This window comes from Pan paniscus, chromosome 6 (assembly GCF_029289425.2).
Source record: "Pan paniscus chromosome 6, NHGRI_mPanPan1-v2.0_pri, whole genome shotgun sequence".
Classification (NCBI taxonomy): domain Eukaryota; kingdom Metazoa; phylum Chordata; class Mammalia; order Primates; family Hominidae; genus Pan; species Pan paniscus.
In genome coordinates, this window is record NC_073255.2 from 89343761 (window position 1) to 89371437 (window position 27677).

The 27677-nt window shown below is 52.7% G+C and overlaps 3 protein-coding genes and 1 pseudogene across 5 annotated transcripts in view; 2 read left to right on the top strand and 2 right to left on the bottom strand.

The window, feature by feature from the left end:
* The window catches only part of LOC100983753 (nuclear envelope pore membrane protein POM 121C), a 59272-nt gene extending 56878 nt beyond the window's left edge, over positions 1-2394 (top strand). For both annotated transcript variants that reach the window (XM_034951405.3, XM_063605821.1), the window contains exon 14: positions 240-2394. In XM_034951405.3, the coding sequence (XP_034807296.3) occupies positions 240-337 (98 nt within the window). In that variant the 3' untranslated portion in view covers positions 338-2394. The remainder of the gene's footprint in view (positions 1-239) is intronic.
* Positions 2393-8871, bottom strand: LOC100972263 (28S rRNA (cytosine-C(5))-methyltransferase-like; annotated as a pseudogene).
* Positions 8872-11233: 2362 nt separating this feature from the next.
* Positions 11234-23402, bottom strand: LOC117978629 (tripartite motif-containing protein 73). The gene is made up of 5 exons (XM_055115142.2): positions 23365-23402; positions 19827-20243; positions 15406-15507; positions 14088-14312; positions 11234-13975 (listed from the first exon to the last, which is right to left on the bottom strand). Exons 2-5 carry the CDS (start codon positions 20223-20225, stop codon positions 13949-13951), a joined length of 753 nt encoding a protein of 250 aa, XP_054971117.1. The 5' UTR covers positions 20226-20243; positions 23365-23402; the 3' UTR covers positions 11234-13948.
* Positions 23403-23591: 189 nt separating this feature from the next.
* LOC100982775 (inactive peptidyl-prolyl cis-trans isomerase FKBP6-like) lies at positions 23592-27181 on the top strand. 2 transcript variants are annotated; one of them, XM_034951410.4, is made up of 4 exons: positions 23592-23917; positions 24006-24123; positions 25556-25805; positions 26666-27181. In XM_034951410.4, the coding sequence occupies exons 1-4, from the start codon at positions 23861-23863 to the stop codon at positions 26733-26735; spliced, it is 495 nt and encodes a 164-aa protein (XP_034807301.2). In that variant the 5' UTR covers positions 23592-23860; the 3' UTR covers positions 26736-27181. The 2 variants fall into 2 exon arrangements, with proteins under 2 accessions (XP_034807301.2, XP_054971089.2); XM_055115114.3 differs by lacking the exon at positions 26666-27181 and having other exon boundaries at positions 23609-23746; positions 25556-26294.
* The last annotated feature ends 496 nt before the right edge of the window (positions 27182-27677 follow it).

Below are 27677 nucleotides of genomic sequence, written 5' to 3' on the forward strand. Positions count from 1 at the left end.
TGGAAGTTTGCCTCCCATGGGAAGCCAGGTAAAAATGGATTCGTGGGCCTCGCTCTGAGACTCTCTGGGAGTTTGCATTTCAGGAGGCTCCTCCTGTACAGTGTTTCTGATGCAGCGGGGAAAGCCCTATTGAGGCACCCTGTGTTTTATTACTGGCCTGGCCTTCCAGAGATTTGGGCACCCAGAGCCAGAGTCTCAGGTAGCAGCTGCCCTGATGAGGTCTTGTTGAATCTTTCCAGGATCGGCGGCCCCTTCATTTTCCATTGGTGCAGGATCCAAGACCCCAGGGGCTCGACAGCGACTGCAGGCCCGAAGGCAGCACACCCGCAAAAAGTAGCCTTTGTCCCCTGTCCCTGTTCCCCCCACCCCCCCTTCCCTAAATCTGGACCTTGGCACCTGCTAGGAAGAGCCTTGGACCCTTCCAGTTGCGTAAAGCAAACCTACCCCGGATCTCTGGCTTCAGCTGCCAGGGGGTAGTGGCAGCCCTGGGGCCCTTTCCCTTCTCCTGGAGGAAGCACAAGCCTCAGGGATGGGGAAGCAGGATGCGGAGGGCCAAAGCCCGGGACCTCTACTTGAACAGTTCCACTGGGGAGGCTGGAGAACTAAGGAAACACCTGTACATAGTGTCCGCTGCCCTGACTCCGGCTTAGCACACCCTTAGGCAGGCGCCCCTTCCACCTTTCCCCGAGAGCCGTCGTCGCTGGAGGGTGCAGGGTCCAGCCCGCCTGGATCGGTGGTGTGCACCTGATGGGATTTGGGAAATGGGTTATCCCTAAAGCTTTATCTTGCTTGGCTTAGCTGTGAGAAGTGGTTCTTTTCCTCTGGTCCCTTCTGGGGACTCTGTTTCCCCATTTCTTGCTGCTGTGTCCCTCACCGGTTCCTTGCAGGATTCCCTCCTTTTTAAATGCCCTTGAATCTAGCTTTGCCTTGGAGACCCCAGTGGGTGCTGCTCCTGCCATTTTCTTCCTGCCAGGCCTGAATCAATGTTTCATCTCCAACCCTCTGCCAGTTTGGCCCCTCAGAGCTTGGTGGCTCAAGACTGTTAGCCTGGCAGAGCCAGGGGTGAGATACCTCGCTCCAGGAAGAAGCTCTTGGAGCAGGCAGGATGCCCACCGCTGCTTCAGCTGCCTCCTCGCCCAGCTACCCTTTGGCCCCATTGGGCCCTCGTCTGCCTCTCCAGGATTGTATGTTTCAAGCCTTGTCCTGTGTTCCTTTGTCTGACGCTCTGTGTATTGCTCTTTGAATCGAGTTTGGAGGAAGAGTTGAGTTGTATGAGTGGCGGCATGTTGGTAGTGCCGGACTTCCTGTTTCAAGTTTTCTGGGGCCTTGCTAATTGAATGTGGAAAGTAGCACCACTTGACGGCTACAAGTGCCGACTCCTGAATTTTCCCATGGTGTTCTGACTTCAAGGGCTGGCAGCCAGGGAGAATGGGCCCAGGGGAAGCAAAGACCTCTTCCCTCTGCTGTTTCTGTCCCACTTAACTGACCTCACTGGAGGCTACATCACCCAAAGTAGATGTTAGAAAACCTAAATTAATGAACCATATTTTTAAAATCCTATTTTTCCCAAACAGGGCCCTCTGCAGCCCATCCTTTCCTTCCGTCCTTCTGAAACCACATACCCCAGGCCCAAGCGCCTTGCTGCCACGCCCAACCTCTTTGGGAGAAGTATGAATGCGTGTGTCTAAATTGAAAGAAAAAAATATTTAAACGTTTTTTAACAAAAATTTATTTTTGTATTTAAGCTAAATTGCCTTTTAAATTCCTTCAAGCTTGGTTCATTGAGGTGGTTAAGTATAAATGCTATTAACTAGGAATTAGCTGTATAGTTAAGTTATGCCTGTGCAAAGAAGAGGCTCAAATGCTGTCCCCGGCAGCTTTCCTGGGGGACTAGAGCTCCTTCTGGCCATGTTATATGAAATGTAATTCTTATTTTATAAATAATGTGATGTAGATGTAACCGGTGCCCCCTCCCTGTTGTGACTGAGGGCGAGTGTTATACCTGGCTGCGTGTGCAGCTGAGGAGGGAGTGAACCTCAAGCCTAAATACCTGTTAGGATTGGAGGGTCAGGGTGGGCCTGGGCCTAGCAATCAAGCTTCTACCTGTACCTTACGTAAGGTAGACCCTCCTAGTGTCAGTACCTGAGCTAGTTTACCTCAGTTCCGCAGGCAGGACAGCCGGTCCAGGAACCCTGAGTGAGTGAGTGTGGATGTGTACAGTACACACACTGGACGGCAGCGGGAGGCTGGGACTTTCCATTACAAATAAATAGAGACTTCATTCCTGTTGAGTCTAGTTGGAATTTTTAGTGAGTCTAGTTGGAATTTTTAGTATGAATGTGAGATTTTTCTCCTGCTTGTGACATTAAGAATAAAAAACTGTGATCTATCATAGAGTACATTCTGCATTTTATTTCTGCAGGCAACACTTTTGCTCACCAGCAAGAACACAGCCCAAGGAAGGGACCCAGTAACCTTTCAAAATGCAAACTGCTGCCTGCGGTGAGGGCCCAGGGTCCTCCACGGAGAGGACAGGCATCTTCCTTTCCCACCAGGAAGGAGTCAGCCTGGAGCCTCTGCTTTGTGCAAGGCGGTGTGCAAGCACCGGCTGCGGCTCTTTGCTGTCTCTTCTTTCTCTTTGGGGCTGGGCTGGGTGTGCGTTCTGGTGCTGATGCTTTGGCCTGTGAGGCTGAGCTAGAGAAGTGTAGATGTTAGATGTGCCGGTGCCATCCTGTGCCTCCCAAGCATGCCCCCACTCACTCACCTCGGCACCTCGACCCATTCAATTACAGCAACGAAGAAGCCACCGCTAAGCGTGGTCTTGGGGGAGGCCCGGAGGCAGTGCTCGGCACCCGGGAACATGCTCAGGCCTCAGTGGGGCCAGGCAGGCAGGGCGGGAGCTAGCCTGCAAGAGAAACAGCCCCAATGCTGGGTAAGAGAGCAGTTCACCCCATCCCCCCCTCCACGACCCTGGCGCACGCCCTGTACCTGAAGGCGCCCGGGTTCTGCTGCAGCGCATCTCGTACCATGTCTTCATTCTCCTCCTGGCAGAGGGAGCACATGGAGTAGACGAGCCGCTGCAGGGAAGGGAAAGTGAGCGCGTGGCACAGGGCTCGCTGCTGGAACCCTGCCAGGGCATGCAGACGCGCCGGGCTAGGTGTCCCTGCCCCGGGCTCCTCCAGCTGTCTGCTCGGCATACCTAAGGAAAAGCGTGTCTCGGTTACACAGCTTCACAGGCTGCCTCAGTCCTGAAATCCTCACTTCACAGAGAACTTTTGCTCCAGGGTCCCAAGCCCATTAAAGTGTCAGAACTAAGACCAAAACAAATGACTCCAGGTCTAAGCTGCTGTGGACCTCCGAGTCCCTCAGCCACGCCTTCTCACCATCTCACCCGAGCCACTGCAGGAAGGATCCAGCAGGACATAGTGGACCTCACGATAGCGCGGATCTAAGGGGGAGACCGCCAGGAAGTCCTCCTCAGCCAGCTCACAGCAGGAGACGCCAGCCCGGGCCAGCAGCGTGGCCATGGATGCCAGCCGCTTGGCATCCAGGTCAAAGGCAAAGATCTTCCTAGGGCAGAGGGCAGAGCAGAGGTGAGCTGAGCATGCGTGGAGCAGCTAAGGGCCTGTCACAGCTGACACAGACAACCAGAACATGCAGGTTAAGCCAGGACACACAATATTGAAACGGCCTATGTTTAAGGGGCCCAGGGTCAGAGGTAACTGGCCTGGGGTCTCTGCCTCAAGGGCTAAGGGATCCACATCTCACACCTGCAGTGGGGAAAGCTTAGCTTGGGGCAAATACCGTGAACTGCTTTGGTGCAGCAGGAAAGAGTTAAGCAAAAGTCATCCTTTCAGCCTTTACCCACTGAAAGGCACAAAATCAAACCCCATGTCCTCCTCCTGCTCCTGACTGCGGCACTCACCCTTGGTTCTTCAGAAGAGCAGCCAAGTGACTGGTCTTATTGCCTGGGGCGGCACAGGCATCGATGACATGGGAGCCTGGCGGGGGGTCCAGCAGCATGGCTGGGAGACAGCTGGCCTGGCAGGCAGAGCACAGGGGCCAGGTAAACAGAGACCCCAGGCTAGGCCTTTCCCGTGCCTACACATTCTTCCCTTTTCTATTCCTCTTGCCTACCCTGTCCTGCAGAATGAGGTGTCCGGCCCGGTACAGTGGGTGTTCACGCAGATCTGTCTGGGTGGGAAACACCAGCAGCTCCGGCATCAAGGGGTCCAGGAGAAAATGCTTCCCCTTGAGGGCTCATAAGTCATCGAGGCTGCCAGGGAAGAACCATTCATTCATCATTTCCTGAATTTCTCCCTGCCAGGCCCCATTTCAACGGTCCATTCATGCAACAAATGTTACCACAGCTACGGAGAAATTAACAGGGTGATAAGGGAATCCGGGAATCCGCAGTTGAGGGAATGGGTTGTCAAGCCAGACTGATGGGTCAGGAGCCCCCTCTACTGTTTACCAGCAGTGGGAGCCTGGGCAAGTGATTCAATCTCAAGCCCCACTGGCATCTCTGTAAAATAGTAGGTGTGAGGATTCAATAAGCCAATATATCCAAGATACTTACGTGCCACAATTTAATAAATGTTAGCTATTCCTGTTGAAGCATAACCTTGGAGAAAGGTTACTTTACAGGGGGGTGAGGAGTGGGGAAGTGAGAGCTGAGCTCATTCTTGATGGATGAGGAGTTAGTCATCTGAGGCGCTTAGGTTAAAACTACATTCACTATAACTCAGTAAAGGAGTCCCGCCCACTCTCCGATCCATGCAGAAATAGGCCTAGAGAGTCACATGTCTCAGTTCAGAAATCTATCAAAGTGGCAGAGCTGGAATTCAAACACAAGCAGCCGTTCTCTGCTATTCCACCCTGGTGTCCAAGCAACATGGTAGGGCAGAAGGAAGAGGATCTTACAAAGAGTAGGGGAAAGGGAGAGGGGCAGAGGCTGCTTCTCAGAGCCACCAAAGGACAAAATAAGACAGGTGTGAGCCCAGTGGAGGAGGCACGGGGCAGGGACCAGCCACTGTTGCTGGCATGCTGGTGCACGTAGCACCGTGGCAGATGGACCTGGAGAGGAAGCAGGAGGGACAGCACAATGGAGCCAAGAAAGGACTTAGCATGGCCGGGCGCGGTGGTTCATGCCTGTAATCCCAGCATTTTGGGAGGCCAAGGTGGGCAGATCACCTGAGGTCAGGAGTTTGAGACCAGCCTGGCCAACATGGAGAAATCCCGTCTCTACTAAAAATACAAAATTAGCCAGGCATGGTGCTGCATGCCTGCAATCCTGTAGGGAAAAGAAAGAGAGATCAGACTGTTACTGTGTCTATGTAGAAAGGGAAGACATAAGAAATTCCATTTTGACCTGTACCTTGAACAATTGGTTGGCTGAGATGCTGTTAATTTGTGACTTTGCCTCAGCCACTTTGCCCCAAATTTGAGCTCACAAAAACGTGTTGTATGGAATCAAGGTTTAAAGGATCTAGGGCTGTGAAGGACATGCCTTGTTAATAAAATGTTTACAAGCAGTATGCTTGGTAAAAGTCTTCGCCATTCTCTAGTCTCAATAAACCAGAGGCACAATGTACTGTGAAAAGCTGCAGGGACCTCTGCCCTGGAAAGCCAGGTATTGTCCAAGGTTCTCCCCATGTGATAGTCTGAAATATAGCCTCATGGGATGAGAGGCCGTGCCCCAGCCCGACACCCGTAAAGGGTCTGTGCTGAGGTGGATCAGTAAAAGAGGAAAGCCTTGCAGTTGAGATAGAGGAAGGCCACTGTCCCCTGCCTGCCCCTGGGAACTGAATGTCTCGGTATAAAACCCGATTGTACATTTGTTCAATTCTGAGATAGGAGAAAAACCACCCTGTGGCGGGAGGCGAGACATGTTGGCAGCAATGCTGCCTTGTTGTTCTTTACTCCACAGATGTTTGGGCGGAGAGAAACATAAATCTGGCCTACGTGCACGTCCAGGCATAGTACCTCCCTTTGAACTTAATTATGACATAGATTCTTTTGCTCACATGTTTTTTTGCTGACCTTCTCCTTATTATCACCCTGCTCTCCTACCGCATTCCTTGTGCTGAGATAATGAAAATAATAATCAATAAAAACTGAGGGAACTCGGAGACCAGTGCTGGTGCAGGTCCTTGGTATGCTAAGTGCCAGTCTCCTGGGCCCACTGTTGTTTCTCTATACTTTGTCTCTGTGTCTTATTTCTTTTCTCAGTCTCTTGTCCCACCTGATGAGATATCCCACAGATGTGGAGGGGCAGGCCACCCCTTCATAATCCCAGCTACTCAGGAGGCTGAGGCAGGAGAATCGCTTGAACCCAGGAGGCAGAGGTTGCGGTGAGCCGAGATCGCGCCAGGGCACTCCATCCAGCCTGGGGAACGAGCAAAACTCTCTCAAAAAAAAAAAAAAAAAAAAAAAAAAAAACTTAGCAGAGGAGTAATGCATCAGATCTGCCTTTAGAGCTTCCTACAGTCAACCTCAAGGAAAACGCAGTGAGACAGTCTGGAAGCAGAGAGACCAGTCTGGGAAGTTCTTGTGGTCATCCCAATAAGAAATGAGTGCTTAACCTAGGCAGTGTCCGGGGGAATTAAGAGAAAGGAGTGGAGGCCGGGCACTGTGGCTCACGCCTGTAATCCCAGCACTGTGGGAGGCCAAGATGGGCAGATCACCTGACGTCAGGAGTTTGAGACCAGCCTGGTCAACATGGTGAAACCTCATCTCTACTAAAAATACAAAAATTAGCTGGACATGGTGGTGGGAGCCTCTAATCCCAGCTACGCAGGAGGCTGAGGAAGGAGCATTGCATGAACCTTGGAGGTAGTGAACCAAGATCATGCCACTGCACTCCAGCCTCGGTGAGAGTGACAGAGCGAGACTCAGTCCTTAAAAAAAAAAAAAAAAAAAAAAAAAAAAGGAGTGGAGCTGAGAAAGATGCTCAAGGTAGGGGAGTAAATGATTGGAGGGAGGGGAAGGAAGCACCTAGGATGACTCCGTTTCTGGCTTGACCAAATGGGTGGAAAACGGTGACATCTGTTAGATTAAACTGGGGATGTACTAAGTGTAAAGTCTGAGAGGAAAGATGACAAATGCAGCGACTGTGGCATCTGTGGTGCATTCATATGAACCTAAGGAGGGAAGAATGCAAAAGGGAAGTCTACACTGGGTGGTGAGAATCACCAGGTGGGAGGCAGGAGCTAAAGTTAGAGAAAAAACGGAGAGCTCCGGAAGAATGTAGGATGGGGCTCCTAGGAGTTCGATGTTTAAGGGATGCGAGGAAAACAAACCTTGGAGATGGAGAAACTGCTGGAAAGGTAGGAACAAAGCCCAGAGAGCAAAGTCACAACTATCCAACCACTTCTCTTCCCAGTACCCCAGACACCTCCCTAGATGAGGACAGCCAGGGCTCTAAGCTCTCACCTGGAAGCCCGACCCTGATAGGAGAAACCTTGTTTCTTGAAATAACTACATAAACGGAGCAGGTCTTGAGAGTGTTCACACGCACAAATCGAGGCAGCTGGGAGGCTAGGTAGGACGCAATGAGCAGTGAGTAGGCAGGAGCAAAGTTCCCCACCTCCCCCACCCCCCAACTCCTTCCAGCTCACCTGGACCAGGCCTGGATCCCACTTCCAACAGGTCCTCATTCCAGCTCACACCCTGAAGAACCTTGAGCCAAGCCAACTCAACACCTCGCCTGGTGCCGGCCCAACAGAGCCTTCCATTGGCCCCCACCCCCTCGAAAGCCCTTTCCCAACAACTCATACACTAGCACCTGGGGATGAGGGATCAAAGACAAAAACGCCCTAAGCAAGAAGTATGAATGCCTTAGAACTAACTCTAATAGAGCCCGGGCACTGGAATGGCTAAAGAGATCACCTGACTAGATGGTTACAGATAAAGGCGGGGTACCTTACTCAAGACCACACCAGAAATTAACTACACAACAGGATCGGAACCTGGCGTCTCGCTTCCCAGCCTTAGACCCTTTCCCCACAGATGTTCACCAGTAGACCTCTGCACCCAACTTCTTGCCAACATTACCCTTTCGTGGGTGTGGGTTTGGGGTTTTTGTTTTTTTTTAGAATGGGGTCTAGCTCTGTCGCCCAGGCTGAAGTGCAGTGGCCACATCACAGCTCACTGCAGCTTCGAACTCCTGGGCTCAAGTGATCCTCCCCCCTCAGCCTTCCAAGTAGCTGGGACCACAGGTGCGCGCCGCCACGCCCGACTTCCTTACAGTCTCCGCTACTACTACTTTGTACTTCGGTTATTTAATCCTTCAAAACACTCGAAGTTAAAGCATTTTCATCCCATCTCAATTCGTAACCCAGGGAAGGTCTGCTCATACTCATTTCAGGTGAGCGACTTGCTCCAGTCCCGCCGTGCACGGCAGCAGGGCTGAAACCAGATGACAAAGCGCTGACCGTCGGGGTTCACTTCCCCGTCCCTCCCCTCCCCTCACCTTGGCCAGGTGCGGCCGCAGCTTCTTCTCCGCACGGAGGAGGCCGGCGCTGGCGATCACAGCATCCAGCACGGCGGAGTAGCGCTGCGTTTCGCACACCAGCGCGTACAGCTGCTTCACGTTCTGTGTGGCCGAGGGAGACAAGCTGGGTCGGGGGCTCCCCCGTCCCTCCTCGCCGGGCCCCACCTCCCGACCCCACCCGGGCCCGTCCCACCCCACCCCGGGTTCCTCACCCCCCACCCCTACTACTCGCGCCCGGGCCCGCTACCTGGAAGTTGCTGGAGTACACCAGCCCCTTGATAGAGCCCTGGCGGCTCTCCACGCCGGCCAGCACGCCTGCCACCGCAGCGTACAGCCCCATGTTCCCGCGCGCCTTTACGGCTCTGTCGCAAAGCGCACCCGGCTCTGCCCCCGCCCGGACTTCCGGGGTCCAAGGGCACGCCCTTCCGGGACCGGAAGTGCCGGTCGAAGTCCCTCTGCAGGGTGTGTGTGTGATCGCGCACCTGCCGGGGTAGGGAGTGCGACGCTGCGAGCCCGTTTCGCCACTTCTTCTCTAGTTCTTCAGTCTTTGTCAATCTGATGGATAAATAATGGGATTTTACTGCTGTTTAACCGCAGTTATTGCGTTGAATATCTTCACATGTGTATTGGTCATTTCATATATATATATGTGTGTGTGTGTATACATGTGTGTATGTGTGTATATATATATATTTTTTCAGACAAAAAGTCTCACTCTGTCGCGCAGTGTCGCGATCTTGGCTCACTGCAACCTCCGCCTCCCAGGTTCAAGCAATTCTCCTGCCTCACCCTCTGGAGTAGCTAGGACTACAGGCCCGTGCCACCACGCCCGGCTAATTTTTGTATTTTTAGTAGAGACGGGGTTTCACCATATTGGCCAGGCTGGCCTCGAACTCCTGACCTTAGGTGATCTGCCCACCTCGGCCTCCCAAAGTTTTGGGATTACAGGCGTGAGCCCCCACGCTGGCCATAATTATGTGTCTCTGTTTATTGTCTTATCTTCCTCTGCCATGTGTCCTCCAATGGCTGTGTTCTCAGGGAGGATTTTTCTGTGTAATGGCAGAAAAGGTCCTAGCAACTCCAGGTCCACAATGTGGTTCATGATACCTGCCACTCACCCTGCACCAGTAACCACATTAGTCCCAGAGCCAAGCAAGAAAGCACACGGGGTATTTGGGTAGCTGAAATGGGCCGGTTTGGCCAAATTAAATGATGTAGTTATGATCCAGGCCTCAAAGCCACAATAACGGTTTTGTTTTTGCTTTTGATGAGGTCCCACTCTGTCACCCAGGCTGGAGTGCAGTGGCACCGTCATAGCTCACTGCAGCCTCAAACTCCAGGGCTCAAGTGATCCTCCCACTTCACCCTCCAAGTAGCTGGGACTACAGACGTGCACCACCACACCCAGCAAATTTTATCTTTTGTAGAAATGCGGTCTCACCCTGTTGCCCATGGATGGTCTCGAACTCCTGGCCTAAAGTGATCTTCCCACCTCGGCTTCCCAAAGCAGTGATTACAGGCATGAACCACTGTGCCCAGCGAGGATTTTGTTCTTTTATCTTGAGATAAATGGTAGTCCTCTTAAGGGTTTTAAGTCATGGAGTGCTGTGTTCATGTATACTTCTTTAAAGATCAGTCTGGCCAGGTGCGGTGGCTCACACCTGTAATCCTAGCACTTTGGGAGGCCAAGGCAGGTGGATCACTTGAGGTCAGGAGTTTGAGACCAGCCTGGCCAACATGACAAAACCCGTCTCTACTAAAAATACAAAGATTAGCCAGGCATGGTGGCAGACACCTGTAATCTCAGCTACTTGGGAGGCTGAGGCAGAATCGTTTGAACCTGGGAGGCGGAGGTTGCAGTAAGCTGAGATTGTGCCACCGCACTCCAGCCTGGGGGATAGAGCAAGCTTCTTTCCCCAAAAAATAAATAAATAAATAAATAATCAGTCTGGTTACAGTGTGGGGATATAGGATGGAGGGGACAGAGTCGAGGCAGGGAGAAACCAATGGGGGTCATGGCAGTCACCTAAACAAGAACTGGTGGCCTGGACTGAGTTGGTGGCAGTGGAGTTAGGTTGAAGTTGGCAGTGTGACCGCTAAGTTAAATCCACAGAACTTGCTCAGGAAAAAGGACAGGTCAAGAATAACTCATAGGTTTTCAGTTTGGGCAGTTGACACAATGCTGCTGTGTCTTTTGGTAGGATGGGGAAACCTGGGGTGGTGGAGTGAACAACGGCCACCCAGAGAGAGCAGGTCCTAATTCCTAGAGCCTGGAAATGTCACCTTCTATGGAAGAGATCTGTAGGAGTGATCAGGGGAAGGATTTGGAGAGAAGGTTATCCTGGATTATCTGGGCAGGTCCTGCATGGCATCACAAGTATCCCTATAAGAGAGAGGCAGAGGAAGGCCTCTCTTATAGGGAGAAGCGCAGTGGGTCACACCTGTAATCCCAGCACTTTGGGAGGCTGATGCTGGTGGATCCCTTGAGCCCAGGAGTTCACAACCAGCCTAGCCAACATGGTGAAACCGCGTCTCTACTAAAAATACAAAACTTTGCTGAGTGCACGCCTGTAATCCCAGCTACTCGGGGGGCTAAGTTAAGGGAATTGCTTGAACCTGGGAAGCGGCGGTTGCAGTGAGCCGAGATCACACCACTGCACTCCAGCCTGGGCAACAGAGTGAGACTCTGTCTCAAAAAACAAAAAATAAGAGAGAAGCAGAGGAAGATTAGACCGGCACATACAGAAAAGGCCACGTGAAGACGGAGGCAGAGATTGGAATGATGCAGCCACAGGCCAGGAAACACCAGGGCATGGCAGCCACCACCTGAAGCTGAAGAGGAAAGGGGCAGGTTTTCCCCGACAGTCTCCAGAGGGAGCGCGGCCTTGCTGTCATCATGATCTTGGACATCTGGCCTTCAGAACCATGAGAGATTAAATTTGTTTGAAGCCACCAAGTTTGTGGTCATTTGTTACAGTAGCCACAGGACACCACAGCCACAGGATAAATCTCAGGGATGGGGGAGTAGGAAGATTATGAGCGCGGTTTTGGACATGCCCTTGATGTCCAGGCGGAGCTGCTGAATGGCTGGAGCTCTAGTGGATGTGGCATGTAAGGGACGGGTCTCCTGGAGAGGGAACTTCTGAGTCATCCCTGTGGAAGTGATGACTGGAGCTGTGGGTGTGGAGGGGTAGACAGCCAGAAGAGGAGCCTGGAGGCCCTCAGACCATAAGTGGTGAGGACGAGAGGCTGAATCCTCAAAGGAGACCGAGGAGAGGCAGGAGGAGAGGCAGGGCTGTGGGGAGGCTGAGGGTTGCTGTTCACCCCTGCTAGGCTCCCTCATGCCCTCTCACTGGTCTGTGCACCCAGTTTGACTTCCAGTGGCCAGAGCCAGCATCTTGGTTAGAAGGCTACCCCGGAGCTTCCAGGACCCACTTAGCCTGTGAGTATCGTGAATCAAAGGGTTATGGGAGGCTAAGCACAGTGGCTCACACCTATAATCCCAACACTTTGGGAGGCCAAGGTGGGAGGATTGCTTGAGGCCCAGACCAGCCTGGGTAACATAGCAAGATCCCATCTCTACTAAAAATTTAAATATTAGCTGGGTATGGTGGCAGACACTTGTCGTCCCAGCTACTCAGGAGGCTGAGGCAGGAGGATCACTTGAGCCTGGGAGGTCAAGGCTGCAGTGAGCTACAGTTGCACCACTGCGCTCCAGCCTGGGTGACAGAACAAGATCCTGTCTCTAAAAATAAGGACTCAAGGCTGGGCACGGTGGCTCACGCCTGTAATCCCAGCACTTTGGGAGGCCGAGGCAGGCGAATCATTTGAGGTCAGGAGTTCGAGACCAGCATGGCCAACATGGCAAAACCCCATCTCTATTAAAAATAAAAAAATTAGCTGAGCATGGGGTGCACACCTGTAATCCCAGCTACTCGGGAGGCTGAGGCAGGAGATCACTTGAACCTGAGAGGTGTAGGTTGCAGTGAGCTGAGATCGTGCCACTGCACTCCAGCCTGGGTGACAGAGCGAGACTCCATCTCAAAAAAAAAAAAAAAAAGCAGACTTGAGCATAAAGTGCTGGGATTATAGGCATGAGCCACCATGCCCGGACTTTTTTTTTTTCTTTTTTTCTTTTCTTTTTTTTTTGAGATGGAGTCTTGCTCTGTCGCCCAGGCTGGAGTGCAGTGGAGCAATCTCAGCTCACTGCAACCTCCACCTCCCAGGTTCAAGAGATTCTCGTGCCTCAGCCTCCCGAGTAGCTGGGATTACAGGTATGTGCCACCACACCCAGCTAATTTTTGTATTTTTCATAGAGACAGGGTTTCACCATGTTGGCCAGGCTGGTCTTGATCTCCTGACCTCAAGTCATCCTTCTGCCTTGGCCTTCCAAAGTGCTGGGATTACAGGTGTAAGCTGCCGTGCCCAGGCTCTGTGCCTTCATTTAAACCCATGTCTCCTGACCAAATTGTCTCTAAGACTAAAAGAAATGTGAGAAACAAGGAGTCTCCCATAAACAGGGAGTGAGGAAGGCTTGGGAACTGCACGTGTTCGTTTGTTGGGTCTAGAACATGGATCCGCTCTCTTCCCACAATCTGCAGAGCAAGTTTCAGGCAGGGCTGATACTGCCTGCTGCGCAAGGGTGAGGACGGTAAGCAAGGGATGCTCGGTGCTCCTGGATGTTGCTTCTGGCCATTTCCCACCTCTCCCAGCTCCCACTCCTCCTGATATCCTGCCTTACATCCAGCCACCCTGAACTTCTCATAACCAGAGTCCACATGCCACTCCCCCTTTTACAGGACTGTTCCCTCGGCTTGCCTGGCAAACTCGGGTCCTGGGCCCTTCTCAGCCATCAGGCGTGTGCCCCTCTGCCAGGCCTCCCAGACACCTGCTCCTCCTCTAGTGTTTTGTTTTCTGAGACAGGGTCTCGCTCTGTCACCCAGGCTGGATCATGCAGTAGCATGATCATGACTCACTGCAGCATCAAACTTTGGGCTCAAGCAATCCTCCCACCTCAGCCTTATGAGTAGCAGGGACTATAAGCGCATGCCACCATGCCCAACTAATTTTTTTATTTTTGTATTTTTTGTAGAGACGGGGGTGTTACTACATTGGCCAGGCTGGTCTCGAACTCCTGGCCTCCAGCAATACTCCTGCCTTGGCCTCCCAAAGTACTGGGATTGCAGGCATGAGCTACCCTCCTCTAGTATTTCTGTAGCTTGAGTGAACTTCTGCTGTTCTAGGTACCCACAGTTCACCATCTGCCTCCCCACCTGTCTGCGAGACCCTTGAAGGCAGGGACGTGACTTTCCTCTGTCTTCCCCAGGCTCAGTTATAGAGCCAGCTGTGGGCAGCTGCTTGGGAGGCGCTGGTTAAACCGAATGGAGGAACCAGTGGAGCTGAGATGCCCGTGCCCGCAGCCACCAGACCCTGGCTGAGCTCTCTCCAAGGTTATTACCTGGAGGCCATGGAGTGGAACTTCTGGAAGGCAAGAGACAGGGAGGTTAAGGCTAGAAGGTGGGAAGCCAGGGCACTGTTGGGAAGGGGAAGGCCCTGGCGGGTATGGGGATGGGACGCCTCCCTGTCCACTCACCCGGATGAACTCGTGGTGGTCCTCATTGCTGAACTGTTCCAGCACACACTCGGCTTGGGCCAGCCGCTCCCGGGTTCCCTGGGCCTGCTCCAGCTGCATGTCCAGGGAGGCCACCAGGCCACGGGTGTGACCCCCTATCCCCTCCAGGCAGCGGGCCTTCTCCTCGTCCACTGGGTGGCGCAGCTCCTGGAACTCGTGGCGGATCACCCAGCTGAAGACATCCGACTCATTTTGGGACAGGGAGGGCTGGTCACTGCAGAGTCACAGCCGAGCTGCCAGGCTCTGTCTGGCTGGCCTCGGTGTCCCCAGGGCCTTCCTAACCAGGCTGGTCCTGGGACCTGAGTCTCAGGGGAGGCTGCATGGCCTGGCGCCGGGCAGGGAGTTCACCCCATGCATGGGGAGCCCTGGCGGTGGCCGTGGGGAGGGTGGCCCCAGCTCCCATTTCAAATGGAGAGGCTCTGTTTTGGCCTGTTTTAATTTTTTTTTTTTAAGAGACAGGGTCTCACTCTGTTGCCCAGGCTGGAGCACAGTGGCACGATCATAGCTTACTGTAGCCTTGACCTCCCAGCCTCAAGCAATCCTCCCGCCTCAGCCTCCCGAGTTGCTGGGATTACAGATGCACGCCACCACACCCCACTTTGCCTATTTCAGCTATTAAATGTGCATATCCCAGAGTTCCACAACTGAAGGAAAGCAGGAAGGCCCTGGGCGAGCAGGCTTTGCTGTGAGGGAGCCAGAACTCCCTGCAGAACCCTGAGCTCCGCCTCCACCAGGCAGGGCTGGTACCGCCTGCCGCGCAAGGGTGAGGAGGGTAAATGAGGGAGGCCGAGTGCTTCTGGATCTTGCCCGGCTCCTGTTTCTGTTTCACAGCCACCTCCAGGGCCGGGGCACTATGCCTCCCAGCCCCATGTGCCTCTCATTTCGGGAGATCAGCCAGGGCCCAGGGCTGCCAGCCTCTCCACGCCTGCGCACCCAGGTACTGGGAGGGCACCATGACAGGCTGGCAAGGTCAAGCAGACACAGGTGGCACAGGGGCGGAGGAGTCACGCCCATGCTTTGAGCTGTTTACCCCCGAGACTCAAGTCCTGGGTTATCTCAGTCTCAAGGACACAGAGGACAAAAGCCAACTTGGAGCCAGTCCTAACGACAACTGGGTTGAATTCCCCTGAGAGGATTTGCGCTTTCCCCACCCCGCCCCGGAATGCTTTGAGTTCTGGCTTTATATGGAAGGCATGGTTTTCTGTAAAGGACCAATGAGAACTGAGCTCTACAGGAAAGTGAAGGTGGCCGGTCCCAGGCAGGGGCAGAGGGAAGGGGCACTCATGACGATTCGGGTCCGGTTGTTCACCAGTTTGGCGATGAGCTCATCCACCTTTTTCTGCTCCTGCTTCAGCTCAGCGATGAGGGCTGCGAGCTCCTCCTGGAGGCAACAGGCCATGGCCCCATGAGCAGCTGATCCCTCCCCTTCTCAGCTCCTTGGATCACCTTCTTGGGAGTATCCCAATGGCCACAAGCACTCCCAGGGAAACCAGGGCGGGAACCAGAGCCACCCAGGTACCCTTGAGTCCAAAACAGGTTAAATTGTTCAAGAATAGTCTGGGCGCAGAAGCTCACGCCTGTAATTCCAGCACTTTGGGAGACTGAGGTGGGACTTCACTTGAGGTCAGGAGTTTGAGACTAGCCTGGCCAACATAGTGAAACCCCATTTCTATTAAAAATACAAAAATTAGCCAGGTGTGGTGGCACACACCTGTAGTCCCAGCTACTTGGGAGGCTGAGGCACAAGAATCGCTTGAACCTGGGAGATTGATGTTGCAGTGAGCTGAGATCATGCCATTGCATTCCAGCCTGGGTGTCACAGTGAGACTCTGTCTCAAAAAATAAAAATAAAAAATAAAATAATTCAAGAATATTCTAAGGGCCGGGCGCGGTGGCTCACGCCTGTAATCCCAGCACTTTGGGAGGCCGAGGCTGGCTGATCACGAGGTCAGGAGATCGAGACCATCCTGGCTAACACAGTGAAACCCTGTCTCTACTAAAAATACAAAAAAAATTAGCCGGGCATGGTGGCGGGCACCTGTAGTCCCAGCTACTCGGGAGGCTGAGTCAGGAGAATGGCATGAACTCGGGAGGAGGAGGTGGCAGTGAGCCGAGATTGTGCCACAGCACTCCAACCTGGGCAACAGAGCAAGACTCCATCTCAAGAAAAAAAAAAAGAATATTCTAGGCTGGGCACAGTGGCTCATGCCTGTAATCCCAGCACTTTAGGAGGCCAAGATGGGAGGATCACTTGAGGCTAGGAATTTGAGACCAGACTGGGCAACACAGTGAAATCCCATCTCTAATGTTTTTTTTTTTCAAAGAATATTCTGGGCCAGGCGCGGTGGCTCACGCCTGTAATCCCAACACTCTGGGAGGCTGAGGCGGGCGGATCACGAGGTCAGGAGATCGAAACCATCCTGGCTAACACAGTGAAACCCTGTCTCTACTAAAAATACAAAAAATTAGCCAGGCGCAGTGGCAGGCGCCTGTAGTCCCAGCTACTCGGGAGGCTGAGGCAGGAGAATGGCGTGAACCCAGGAGGCGGAGCTTGCAGTGAGCCGAGATCACGCCACTGCACTCCAGCCTGGGTGACAGGGCAGGACTCCGTCTCAAAAAAAAAACAAAAGACAAAAAAAAGAGAATATTCTGCATTGACAGCAGGAACTTCCCAGGCATAAGAGGGTCTCGATGTCACCCCTGTGCATGACATGGAGACAGTCACTAAATGTTACAGCTACCAGAAGTCACCATGTGATGCTGGCACTTCCTGGATTGAATGCTGCCTGTAGGGGACCCATCAGGTGAACTCTGTGGTCACCAGCAGATCCAGAATTAGTGGGTATTTAATCAGGAGCCATCACAAAAAGGCCGGCGCCAGGTGAGGCTAATTCTAGGGCCAGTGGTGCTCACACGGGCCTGGGTTAAACCTGGTGAATCCCTACACCTATGAACACCTGAATCCATTCCTGGTGGGCTTGGACACAGCACGGATTTGCGACCTCCCCAAGCTGACATAAATGCACTTCTCCTGGACTGCCCGGGCCCCAAATCTGACCTAGCCTTGGGGGTGCCAACCAGGACTCCTGGACCACCATCTACTCCATGACTTGACCAGAGCCCCCGTCGGTTTGTACCCATGCAATGTACAGAATTTTTGGCTTGGATCGTGCCCAAGCACCAGAGAGCTGCAAGGGGCTTTCAGGAAGGGAGTTGGGTAAAGAATCAAGCACTTGCTGGCATAAATGGACAGAGTCCTTGCTCTGGAGAATGAGACATCAGAACATCTCACAGAGGCCTAAGAACGGCATTCCAATGTCACCCTCCCCAGGCAGACAGACGGGACTCATTCCTTCCCCGTGAGAAGAACTAAGTTATGCAAATCAATGCACCCATCAATCGAGCATCTCAAGATCTCAATAAACAGGAGGCAACGGGAACACCTTAAAGAGGGCAATAAAGGAGTGCAATTTAGTTGTATTCTGTGTTGCAACAGAGAAGAGCCTCGGGATCATCAAAACCCAAATCTGGCCGGGAACAGTGGCTCATGCCTGGAATCCCAGCACTTTGGGAGGCCGAGATGGGAGGATCACTTGAGGCCAGGAGTTTGAGTCCAGCCTGGACAAAATAGTGAGACCCTGTCTCTACCAAAAACAAAAAAAAAATTAAGCCCAAATCTAAAACAGGGACCCAAGCTGAGCTGCTGGATCCTAACTACAAAGGACAGAAAAGCTCCCAACCTGTTCCCTCCCTCCTTCCCATCAACTAATAAAACATAAACTCGGCTTCCTCACCTGCAGTTGGCTTCCACCTTCCATACTCCCCTAAACCTGCTCTTGCCAAGATAATCAGTTCTTACTGCTACATTTAACACTTTTCAGTCCTCAGAGACATTTCACACACGTGATCTCCTCCTTCAGTCTGTCTCTCTGATTTCCGGGAGGCCACACTCAGCCGGTGTTCCTGCTCTGAGGATTCTTTCTATTCCTTTTTCAGGGCTCTCTCTCTCTCAATCCAGATTTTAAGCCTGGTACCCCTTGGGGTCATCATCAGTGTCTTCCCTTATCACTATGTAGACTCTCCTGGGTTGGTCTTCTCCACCAAAGGGGACTTCAGTGACCACCAGGAGGAAGGACCCTCCACACCTCTTGCCCTGAGCCCCGCCGCTGTCCTGGTCTGCACACCCCTCGACCCGACTGCACATATCCAGGCACCTCCCGCTCCACCTGCCCACGCTGGATCCTCCCCTGCGATCACTTCCTCTGTGCAAGGGGGAATTACAGAGCTGGAGTCAACCTCCCCGTCCCTCACCCTCCTTGCCACACACAGTTGTCAGGGTTTTTTTCTTTTCGAAATTTGTCTTTGGTCTGCCCCAGGCCTTTGTCCTAGTTACCATCGACTTAGGTCCTGGCACCCTCATCTCTCACTGTCCTTTTGCCTCACCCTCAAAGCTCCCCTCTGCCAGAGAGATCTGAGCATGTCATCACTGGCTTAAAACCCTCCAGCCCCCGCCTTTCTCCCTCATCCTGTGAATAAACTCCAAATCCCTTCCCGGGTCACACTGGCCTCTCCATGCCCCAGCCGCAGCTTACCTCGCTGGCCCTATCTCGCCCCCACCCATGCTCCCTCCAGCTTTATGCTGGGATTACAGGAGTGGCCACTGCGCCTGGCCAACCAGGCTAATTTTGAAACTTTTGTAGAGGCAGGGTCTCACTATGTTGCCCAGGCTGGTCTCAAACTCCTGGACTCAAGTGATCCACCCACCTCGGCCTCCCAAAGTGCTGTTATTATAGGCATAAGCCACCCAGTCACGTGTTTTATAACAGGTGTTTTGTATATATAACACCCAGCCAGGTATTATTATTACTCGTCTTAAAGAATGATCTGCTAGGTTTGGTGATGGCCTATAATGGCAGGAATTCACTGATTCAGCATTTTGGACATTTACAATGTGCCAGGCATGGCTCCAGGCACTGAAATACACCAGGGGACAAAATGAAGTCCCCACCCTCATGCACCAGAGAGTGCAAACAGGGGAGTGTCCAGACACAAACAAGGGGCCTAGGGCAGTGGTGCATGCCTATAATTCCAGCACTTTGGGAGGCCCAGGCAGGAAGATCGTTGGAGGCCAAGGAATTCAACACCAGCCTGGGCAACATAACAAGACCCCATTTCTACAAAATATGAAAAATGAGCTGGGCATGGTGGTGTGCACCTGTAGTCCCAGCTGCTCGGGAGGCTGAGGTGGGAGGATTGCTTGAGCCTAGGAGTTGGAGGCTGCAGTGAGCCATGATCACACCACTGCACTCCAGCCTGGGCAAGAGTGAGACGCTATCTCCAAAAAGAAAGAAGAAAAAGAAAGGGGGGGCGGGCGAGGGAGGGGGAGAGAGAGAGAGAGGAAGGGAAAGGGGCGGGAGAGAGAGAAAGAAAAAAAGAGAAAGGAACAAACCAGAACTGCAAACAAAAAACAGGAAGGGGTGAGCACGTGACACCAGGGAGCTCCCATCCTGTGCGTGTAGCTTCAATCCCCGGCACCTGGGTTTAGCTGCCGCTCAAACACTAAGGAATGAATGTGCCAGGGCAGGGCTGCAGGGAAATCGAGGATAGCTGGATCCATTTTGGTGCCAGGTGATAGCGCCAGAGAGCACAGGATCCAGTCCCCGCGGGCCCCGCCGCCCCGCCTGCACCCTCACTCCCCACCTTCATGCGGCTGCAGACGGTGGAGACGGGCGTGACCGGGTGGTGTTGGTGGGAGCCCAGCAGACCGCAGAGGCCACAGATGAGCTCCTGGTCCTTCTCGCAGAAAAGGCTGAGCGGGTTCCGGTGGTGCACGCAGACCTTGGGCTCCGGGTCCCCAGGTAGCCTCAGGGCTTCGATCACCCGGGCCAGGGAGACGTTGGGTGGGGAACTGCTGCCGTCCACCACCTGCCAGCACACGGGGCAGCGCAGCTCGGCATCCAGGTGGTAGGACAGGGAAACCAGGCAGCCCTTGCAGTAGGAGTGGCCGCACTGTAGCATTAGGGGCTCCTTGAAGACCTCCAGGCAGATGGGACACTGAAGCCGGTCCTCCAGCTCTGGCAGGCTCACCTGCCAAGCCATCCACACTCACTGCCCGGGCTGAAACACAGGCATCCAACCTCAGTCCTGTCCCCTCCCCTCCCCCTGTCCAGCACTCATCCACCACCCTCAACCCTAAGGAGCACCAGAATTTTAGAGGAAACACTTTGAGTCCTGGATCCCAGTCCTAACCCACATGACCTTGGGCCCCAGTTTCCGCAGCTGTAAAACAAAAGACTGCAGTGAAAAAACTGGTCCCTTGAAGATACGTGTGTGTGTGTGTGTGTGTGTGTGTGTGTGTGTGTGTGTCTACATTTTTTACTCAAATTTGGAGACAAGCATGAAAGGGGCCATCTGCAGGGTCATTTGCAGTGACACTAATAATGCAAGGTCCAGCCCCAGCATGCATCCGGACCTAGAACTGGACAGCAAAACCCAGGCAAGCTCCCCACCTTCTAGATCAGTTCCCAAACTTTCGGGAAACTGTTGAAAGCATAGGTGTAATAGAGATTCTAGAGGCCCACCTTCAAAGGATCTGCTTCAGGGGGTCTCCAGTGAGACCCAGAACTCTACACTTATAGGTGACACTCCCAAGTAATTCTAGAGAGCCTGGAACCTACAAGGCCTCTACCCTGATCTCCCATCTGCTCCCCTATGAAAGCTTGTCAGTGAGACAGAAGAAGCACCAGAAGCCCCCAGCAAGAGCCCGACATTGGAATACCTGGCTTCTCAGGATCCACTGGGCCTCCCACTATGGCCTCAAGCCAGCATCACTGGCTTTTCTTCTTCCCAGCAGGGAACAGCAGGCACAGAGTCAGAAGTGGGAAGTGCAGCTGGACGCCTGCACCACTGCCTGGTCTCTGCCCCTTCTCTCCTCCCCTTCCCCAGCAACACCCCTGTGTCCCCAAGGTCACCAGAATCAGGTGGAAACTGGGTTACATCACAGGACTGGGGAGGCAGCCTTTGTTGGGCCTGCTCTGATAACATTCAAGTGCTGGCCTTGGCCACTGTGGAGGAGGGGCAGAAACAGAGGGACTAGGCACACTGTCCACACCTCACGACCCCGACAGGAGCAGACAGGTGCTGGGAAACAGTTCTTTCTGAATCTCAATCTCTTGCTCTTACTATCCTTTTTTGGGGGGGGTGGGGGGCTGGGGGGCAGGGGAAGACAGTGTCTTGCTCTGTTGCCCAGGCTGGAGTGCAGTGGCGTGGTCACAGCTCACTGCAGCCTCCAACTCCTAGGCTCAAGCCATCCTCCTACCTTAGCTGCCTGAGTAGCTGGGACTACAGGCACGTGCCACCATGCCAAGCTAATTTTAAAAAATTTTTTTGTAGATACCGGGTCTTGCTTTGTTGCCCAGGCTGATCTTCAACTTCTGGGCTCAAGCAATCCTCCCACCTTGGCCTCCCAAAGTGCTGGGATTACAGGCATGAGCCTTATTGCACCCAGTCTTCCTTCTCTCTCTCTTTTTTTCTAATACAAACTGGCAGATGATGGTTCGATCTCTCGAATTTTTTTTTTATTTTATTGTTTTATTTACTTTAGTAGAGACAGGGGTCTCACTTTGTTGCCTGGGCTGGTTTTGAACTCCTGGCCTCAAGCAATCCTCCTACCTCAGCCTCCCAAATTGCTGGGATTACAGGTGTGAGCCGCCGAAACTGGCCTCTTGTTTTTTTTTTTTTTTTTTTTTAAGAGATTTGAAGGTATCTTTATTTACTTATTTAGATTTTTTAAATCGAGGTATAACATATACAAGTGTGCAAATCTTAACCACACAGCTTGATAAACACTTGATGTATATACATGCACTCTCAAGAGCAAGATGTAGAGTGTTTCCAGAAAGCTCCCTCCTGCCTCCTTCCAGTCATAACTCCTAACAAGGACAGCCACTGTCCTTATTACCATGTTGTCATGTGGCCTGTTTTTGAATGTCACATAAACAGCATCATATAGAATGTACCCTTTTGTGTCTGGTTTCTTTCACTCAATAATATTAAATTGTGAGTTTTTTTTTAATGTGAAGTCTTTCAACGTTTAGAAATTCAATGACACTCTGTTATACAGGTTTTGTTTGTTTGTTTGTTTATTGAGACAGAGTTTTGCTCTTGTTGCCCAGGCTGGAGTGCAGTGGTGCAATCAGGCTCACTGCAACCTCCACCTCCCGGATGCAAGTGATTCTCCTGCCTCAGCCTCCCAAGTAGCTGAGGTTACAGGCGCCTGCCACCACACCGGCTAATTTTTTGTATTTTTAGTAGAGATGCGGTTTCATCATGTGGGCCAGGCTGGTCTCAAACTCCTGACCTCGAGTGATCTACCCACTCTGGTCTCCCAAAGTGCTGGGATTACAGGTGTGAGCCACCGCGCCCAGCCTGTTACACAGTTAATGAATATTATGGTCATAATATACTGCTGTGGTTTGAATGTATCCTCCTAATTTCATGTGTTGGAAACGTAACCCCCAATGGGGCAGTATTGAAAGTTGGCTGTAGCCTACGCCTATAATCCCAGCACTTTGGGAGGTCAAGACTGGGGGATCGCTTGAAGCCAGGAGTTCAAGACCAGCCTAGGCAACAAAGCTACAAACCATCTTACCAGCAAATTAAAAACTAAAAAATAAATTAGCTGGGCCTGGTGGTGCACGTCTGTAATCCCAGCTACTTGGGAGGCCGAGGCAGGAGGATCTCTTGAGCCCAGGAGGTGGCGGCTGCGGTGAGCTGAGATCCATCACTGAACTCCAGCCTGGGCTCAGAGCGAGCCTCTGTCAATCAATCAATCAATCAATCAATCAGTGTCTTGTCTGGGCCTAAATTCTCTAGAATACAATGGAAGAGGGAAAGTGAAAGAAGGTGGAAGTAACCCACAGCTGGGAGCCCTGAACCCTGCTGGTGGCAGGTGGCTCTCGTGTCCTCACCAGGTTGCCCTGCAATCACATGCTGCATCCTTTTTCCTGAACCTGCCCCACGTGCCCCACCACGCAGCCACTCCGAGGGCTCCTTCAAGGGCGGCAGCCCTGTCACTCACGTGTTCCAAAAGTGCTTCCCCTGTGCCCTGACGGCCTCGCCATGTGTCCCATCATGCCCCACGCGCTCCCACTGTGCGCCCCACCTCGCACCCGTGCCCCATCATGCTCTGCGTGCTCGTTAGGTGCCCCATCATTTCCCGCGCGCTCCCGTTACGTACCCAGCCTCGCGCCCCTGCAAGTGCCCCATCATGCCCCGCGCGCTCCAATTACGTGCCCCACCTAACCCCCCACGTCCGTGCCCCATCATGCCCCGCACGCTCTGGTTACATGCCCCGCCTGGCGCTCCCGCACATGCCCCATCATGCTCAGCGCGCTCCCATTACGTGCCGCCACCTCACGCCCCTGCAAGTGCCCAATGTGCCCTGTGTGGTCCCGTTACGTGTCCCATCATGTTTTGTGCGCTCCGATTACGGGCCACACCTGGCACCTCACCGTGCGACCTCTGTAGTTCCAGAGCTCGCGAGGGCCAGGGCCGTTGGCGGCGGTTGGAACGAAACGATGAGTGCCTCCTCGTGGCCCCAGAATGGAATGCCGCCGTCGGTAGGGGTCTGCCGGGCATAAAGGGGCCTTCGGAACCCCACCAGAGTCACAGCCAAGGAGGGCAGCGGGGCGCACCAGGCCGAAGGCTCACGCCACAGGGAGGGCAGCAAGGACATGGGGGGAAGCGCCTTAAACCAGGGAGTCCTGGAAGGGGACGACGCCCCCGGCCAGGTGAGGGCCCGGACGCTTCGGGGCGTAGACGCTGAGGGGTGGCCGGGTGGGTCTGCGGCTCTGAGGCCTGGCTTTCATTCTCCCCCAGTCCCTGTACGAGCGGTTAAGTCAGAGGATGTTGGACATCTCGGGGGACCGGGGCGTGCTGAAGGACGTCATCCGAGAAGGAGCTGGAGACCTGGTGGCACCTGATGCTTCGGTGCTAGGTACGCCCTGGGGCGGTTTGTCCGCAGGATCCATGTCATCGCACTCTCTGTTGGGGAGAGAGAGGCCACATTTTCAAAAAGCATTTAATGGGGATGGAAATGCTTTGTTTGAAGTGGATTTTTGTTTTTGAAACGGGGTCTCGCTCAGTTCCCCAGGCTGGAGTGCAGTGGTGCGATCATAGCTCACTGCAGCCTCTGCTTCCTGGGCTCAAGTGATTCTCCAGCCTCAGCCTCCCAAATAAGAGATTTACAGGCGCAATCCACCATGCCCGGCTAATTTTTAATATTTTTGTAGAGATGGGGCACTTTCTATGTTGCCCAGGCTGGTCTCAGACTCCTGGTCCCAAGTGATCCTCCCACCTCAGCCTCCCCAGTAGCTGGGATTACAAGCGTGAGCCGCTGCTTCTGCCATGAATTAGTTTTTTTAAGAGGAAAGCTAAGGACCCCCATGTCCCCTTTGCATGATGCTTCCATGAAGCTCTTGAACCTCTGAGCCGAAGGGCAGGCTCCCAAAATGCAGAGAGATTTATTCCTGTACCTCGTGGTGTCGGGCAGCTTAAGCTCACCTGATCGCATTGTTTCTGTGTGATCATGAGAGACTCGATATTATGGAGGCGTGGGTGTTTTGGGTCCATTTTCCTTACATTCTTTCCTCTATTCTAGTGAAATACTCTGGATACCTGGAACACTTGGACAGACCCTTCTATTCTAATTACTTTAGGAAAACTCCTCGGCTAATGAAACTTGGAGAGGGTAAATTCAGAGTAGGAGCTGGAGAAGAAGGGATTGTTTAGGAGCGAGATGAGGCACCATGCCTCAGGCTGGGAAGACTGCTCAGAGCGCAGGTTCTTTGAATTGACTTTGCTGAGGCTGGGTTTTGGTAAAACAGCCATGTTCTCTCCCCTTGAGACCTAGGCATTTGGGAGATGGCTTAATGGGCAAGGTATAATCTTTGCACTCTGACTTAACTCACCACTGGGAATGTTTCTTTGTTCATTTACTAAGTAAAAATCGACGAATGCTTACTTCCCACAATACATGGTGAAAAGAGAGGTTGTACTCAGAAGATTAGAACATCTCCACCCTTAAGGACCTCACAATGTAGTAGAGGAGACTGACCTGCACTCAGCTCACTTGGTAGAATCGGATGAGTGCCTGGGAGGTGAAAGCAGTGTTGTGGGTGTGCTTAATGAAGGCATGATTAATTCTAGCTGGGAGGTTCAGGGAAGGCTTCCTGGAAGAGGGGGCATTTGAACTGAGCCCGGAAGTTTGAATAAAATTTCTATCACCAGAAGCTGGGCACAGGCTCAGGAGGAAGACATTGCAGGAAGAGGGAACTGTGTGAGGGAGACATGGAGGCCAGAGAAGAAACTGATAGCATTAAGCAGGATACTGAGCAAGCTTCACCCACCTTCTTTGTCCCTTCTTACAGATATTACATTGTGGGGCATGGAGCTGGGCCTTCTGAGCATGCGGAGAGGAGAGCTGGCCAGGTTTCTGTTCAAACCGAACTACGCCTATGGAACGCTGGGCTCCCCTCCCTTGATCCCCCCAAACACCACTGTCCTGTTCGAGATTGAGCTGCTTGACTTCCTAGACTGTGCTGAGTCAGACAAGTTTTGTGCTCTCTCAGCTGTACGTTGCAGAGCACAGATGTCAGCACTTTATAGAGAGACGAATGGGTTGGTGTTTTTGGTAATTCTTCTAGATGGCCTGCCCTGAAGCTGATCGTCCGCCACTGCACTCCAGCATGGGCAACAGAGCGAGACTCCATCTCAAAAAAAAAAAAAAGCCAGCTGGGATTTTTTTTTGAGACATGACCTTGCACTGTTGCCCAGGCCGGAGAGCAGTGATGTGATCATAGCCCACTGCAGCCTCAAACTCCTGGGCTCAAGCGATCCTCCTTCCTCAGCCTCCTGGGTAGCTGGGACTACAGGCTGACACCACCACGCCTGGCTAATTTCTATATTTTTTGTAGAGATCATGTTGCCAGGCTGGTCTCAAATTTCTCGGCTCAAACAATCCTCCCACCTTGGCTCTTGAAGTGCCAGGATTACAGAAGTGAGCCGCCACACCCGGCCACAGCTGGGATTTTGATAGGGATTGTGTTGAATCTGTAGATCACTTCTGAAGTAATGAAATTTTAATAATATTAAGTCTTTTAATCCATGAACATGATTTCCTTCCATTTATTTAGGTCTTCTTTAGTTTCTTTCAATGATGTTTGTAGTTTCTTTTTCTTTTGGAGATGGAGTCTTGCTCTGTCACCCAGGCTGGAGTGCAGTGGCATGATCTCGGCTCACTGTAACCTCTGCCTCTCGGGTTCAAGTGATTCTTGTGCCTCAGCCTCCCGAGTAGCTGGGATTACAGGTGCACTGTACCCGGCTAATATTTGTATTTTTAGTAGAGAAGGGGTTTCACCATATTGACCAGGCTGGTCTCGAACTCCTGACCACAGATGATCCGCCCACCTCGGCCTCCCAAAGCGCTTGGTTTACAGGCGTGAGCCACTGCACCCAGCCTTGTCTTTTCTTCCACACAGATGCTTCGTCTTGGGTAAACTCCTCGACTCCCAAGGCCCCAGCCTCCATCTTTACCTCAGAGCCTCCTGAACCTCCTCCTCCAGCCTCACCTTCCTCCAGCCTCACTGCTCCTCCTTGGACCTGCAGCTCTGCACCCCCGAGGGCCTCAGAACTACCCCTTCCAGGGCTTCAGAACTACCCCTACGGTTTCTCCTGCGTAACCTTCTGCCTACCTTCCTGAGAGTGGTTGGTGACAGCAGCCGGGGCTAGAAACCTCGAGGCGACTGTGCTTGAGTCCTCTCTTGCTCTTTACATCCCAAATCCCATCAATTGTCACGCCTTGTGCCTTCCGCCTCTCAAATATTCAGAAAGCAGATGTATGCTGGGCACGGTGGTGACTCAAGCCTATAATCCCAGCACTTCGGAAGGCGGAGGCAGGAGGATCGCTTGAGGCCAGGAATTTTAGACCAGCCGGGGCAACATAGTGAAACCCCATCTCTACAAAATAAAAATAAAATAAAAATTAGCTGGGCGTGGTGGTGTGTGCCTGTAGTTTCAGCTACTGGAGAGGCTGAAGCGGGAGGATCACTTGAGCCCGGAGTTCAAGGCTGCAGTGGGCTATAGTCGTGCCACTTCACTCCAGTCTGGGCAACAGAGCAAGATCCTGTTTAAAAAAAAAAAAAAGCAGATCTAAAGAGGGGCCTGGCGTGGTGGCTCACGCCTGTAATTCCAGCACTTTGGGAGGACAAGGCGGGCGAATCACCTGAGGTCAGGAGTTCAAGACCAACCTGGCCAACATGGTGAAACCCCATCTCTACTAAAAAATACAAAAATTAGCCAGGCGTGGCGGTGGATTCCTGTAACCCCAGCTACTCGGGAGGCTGAGGCAGGGAGAATCGCTTGAACCCAGGAGGCAGAGGTTGCAGTGAGCCGAGATCGTGCCACTGCATTCCAGCCTGGGCAACAGATTTGAGACTCCGTCTCAAAAAATAATAATAATTGGCCAGGCGCAGTGGCTCATGCCTGTAATCC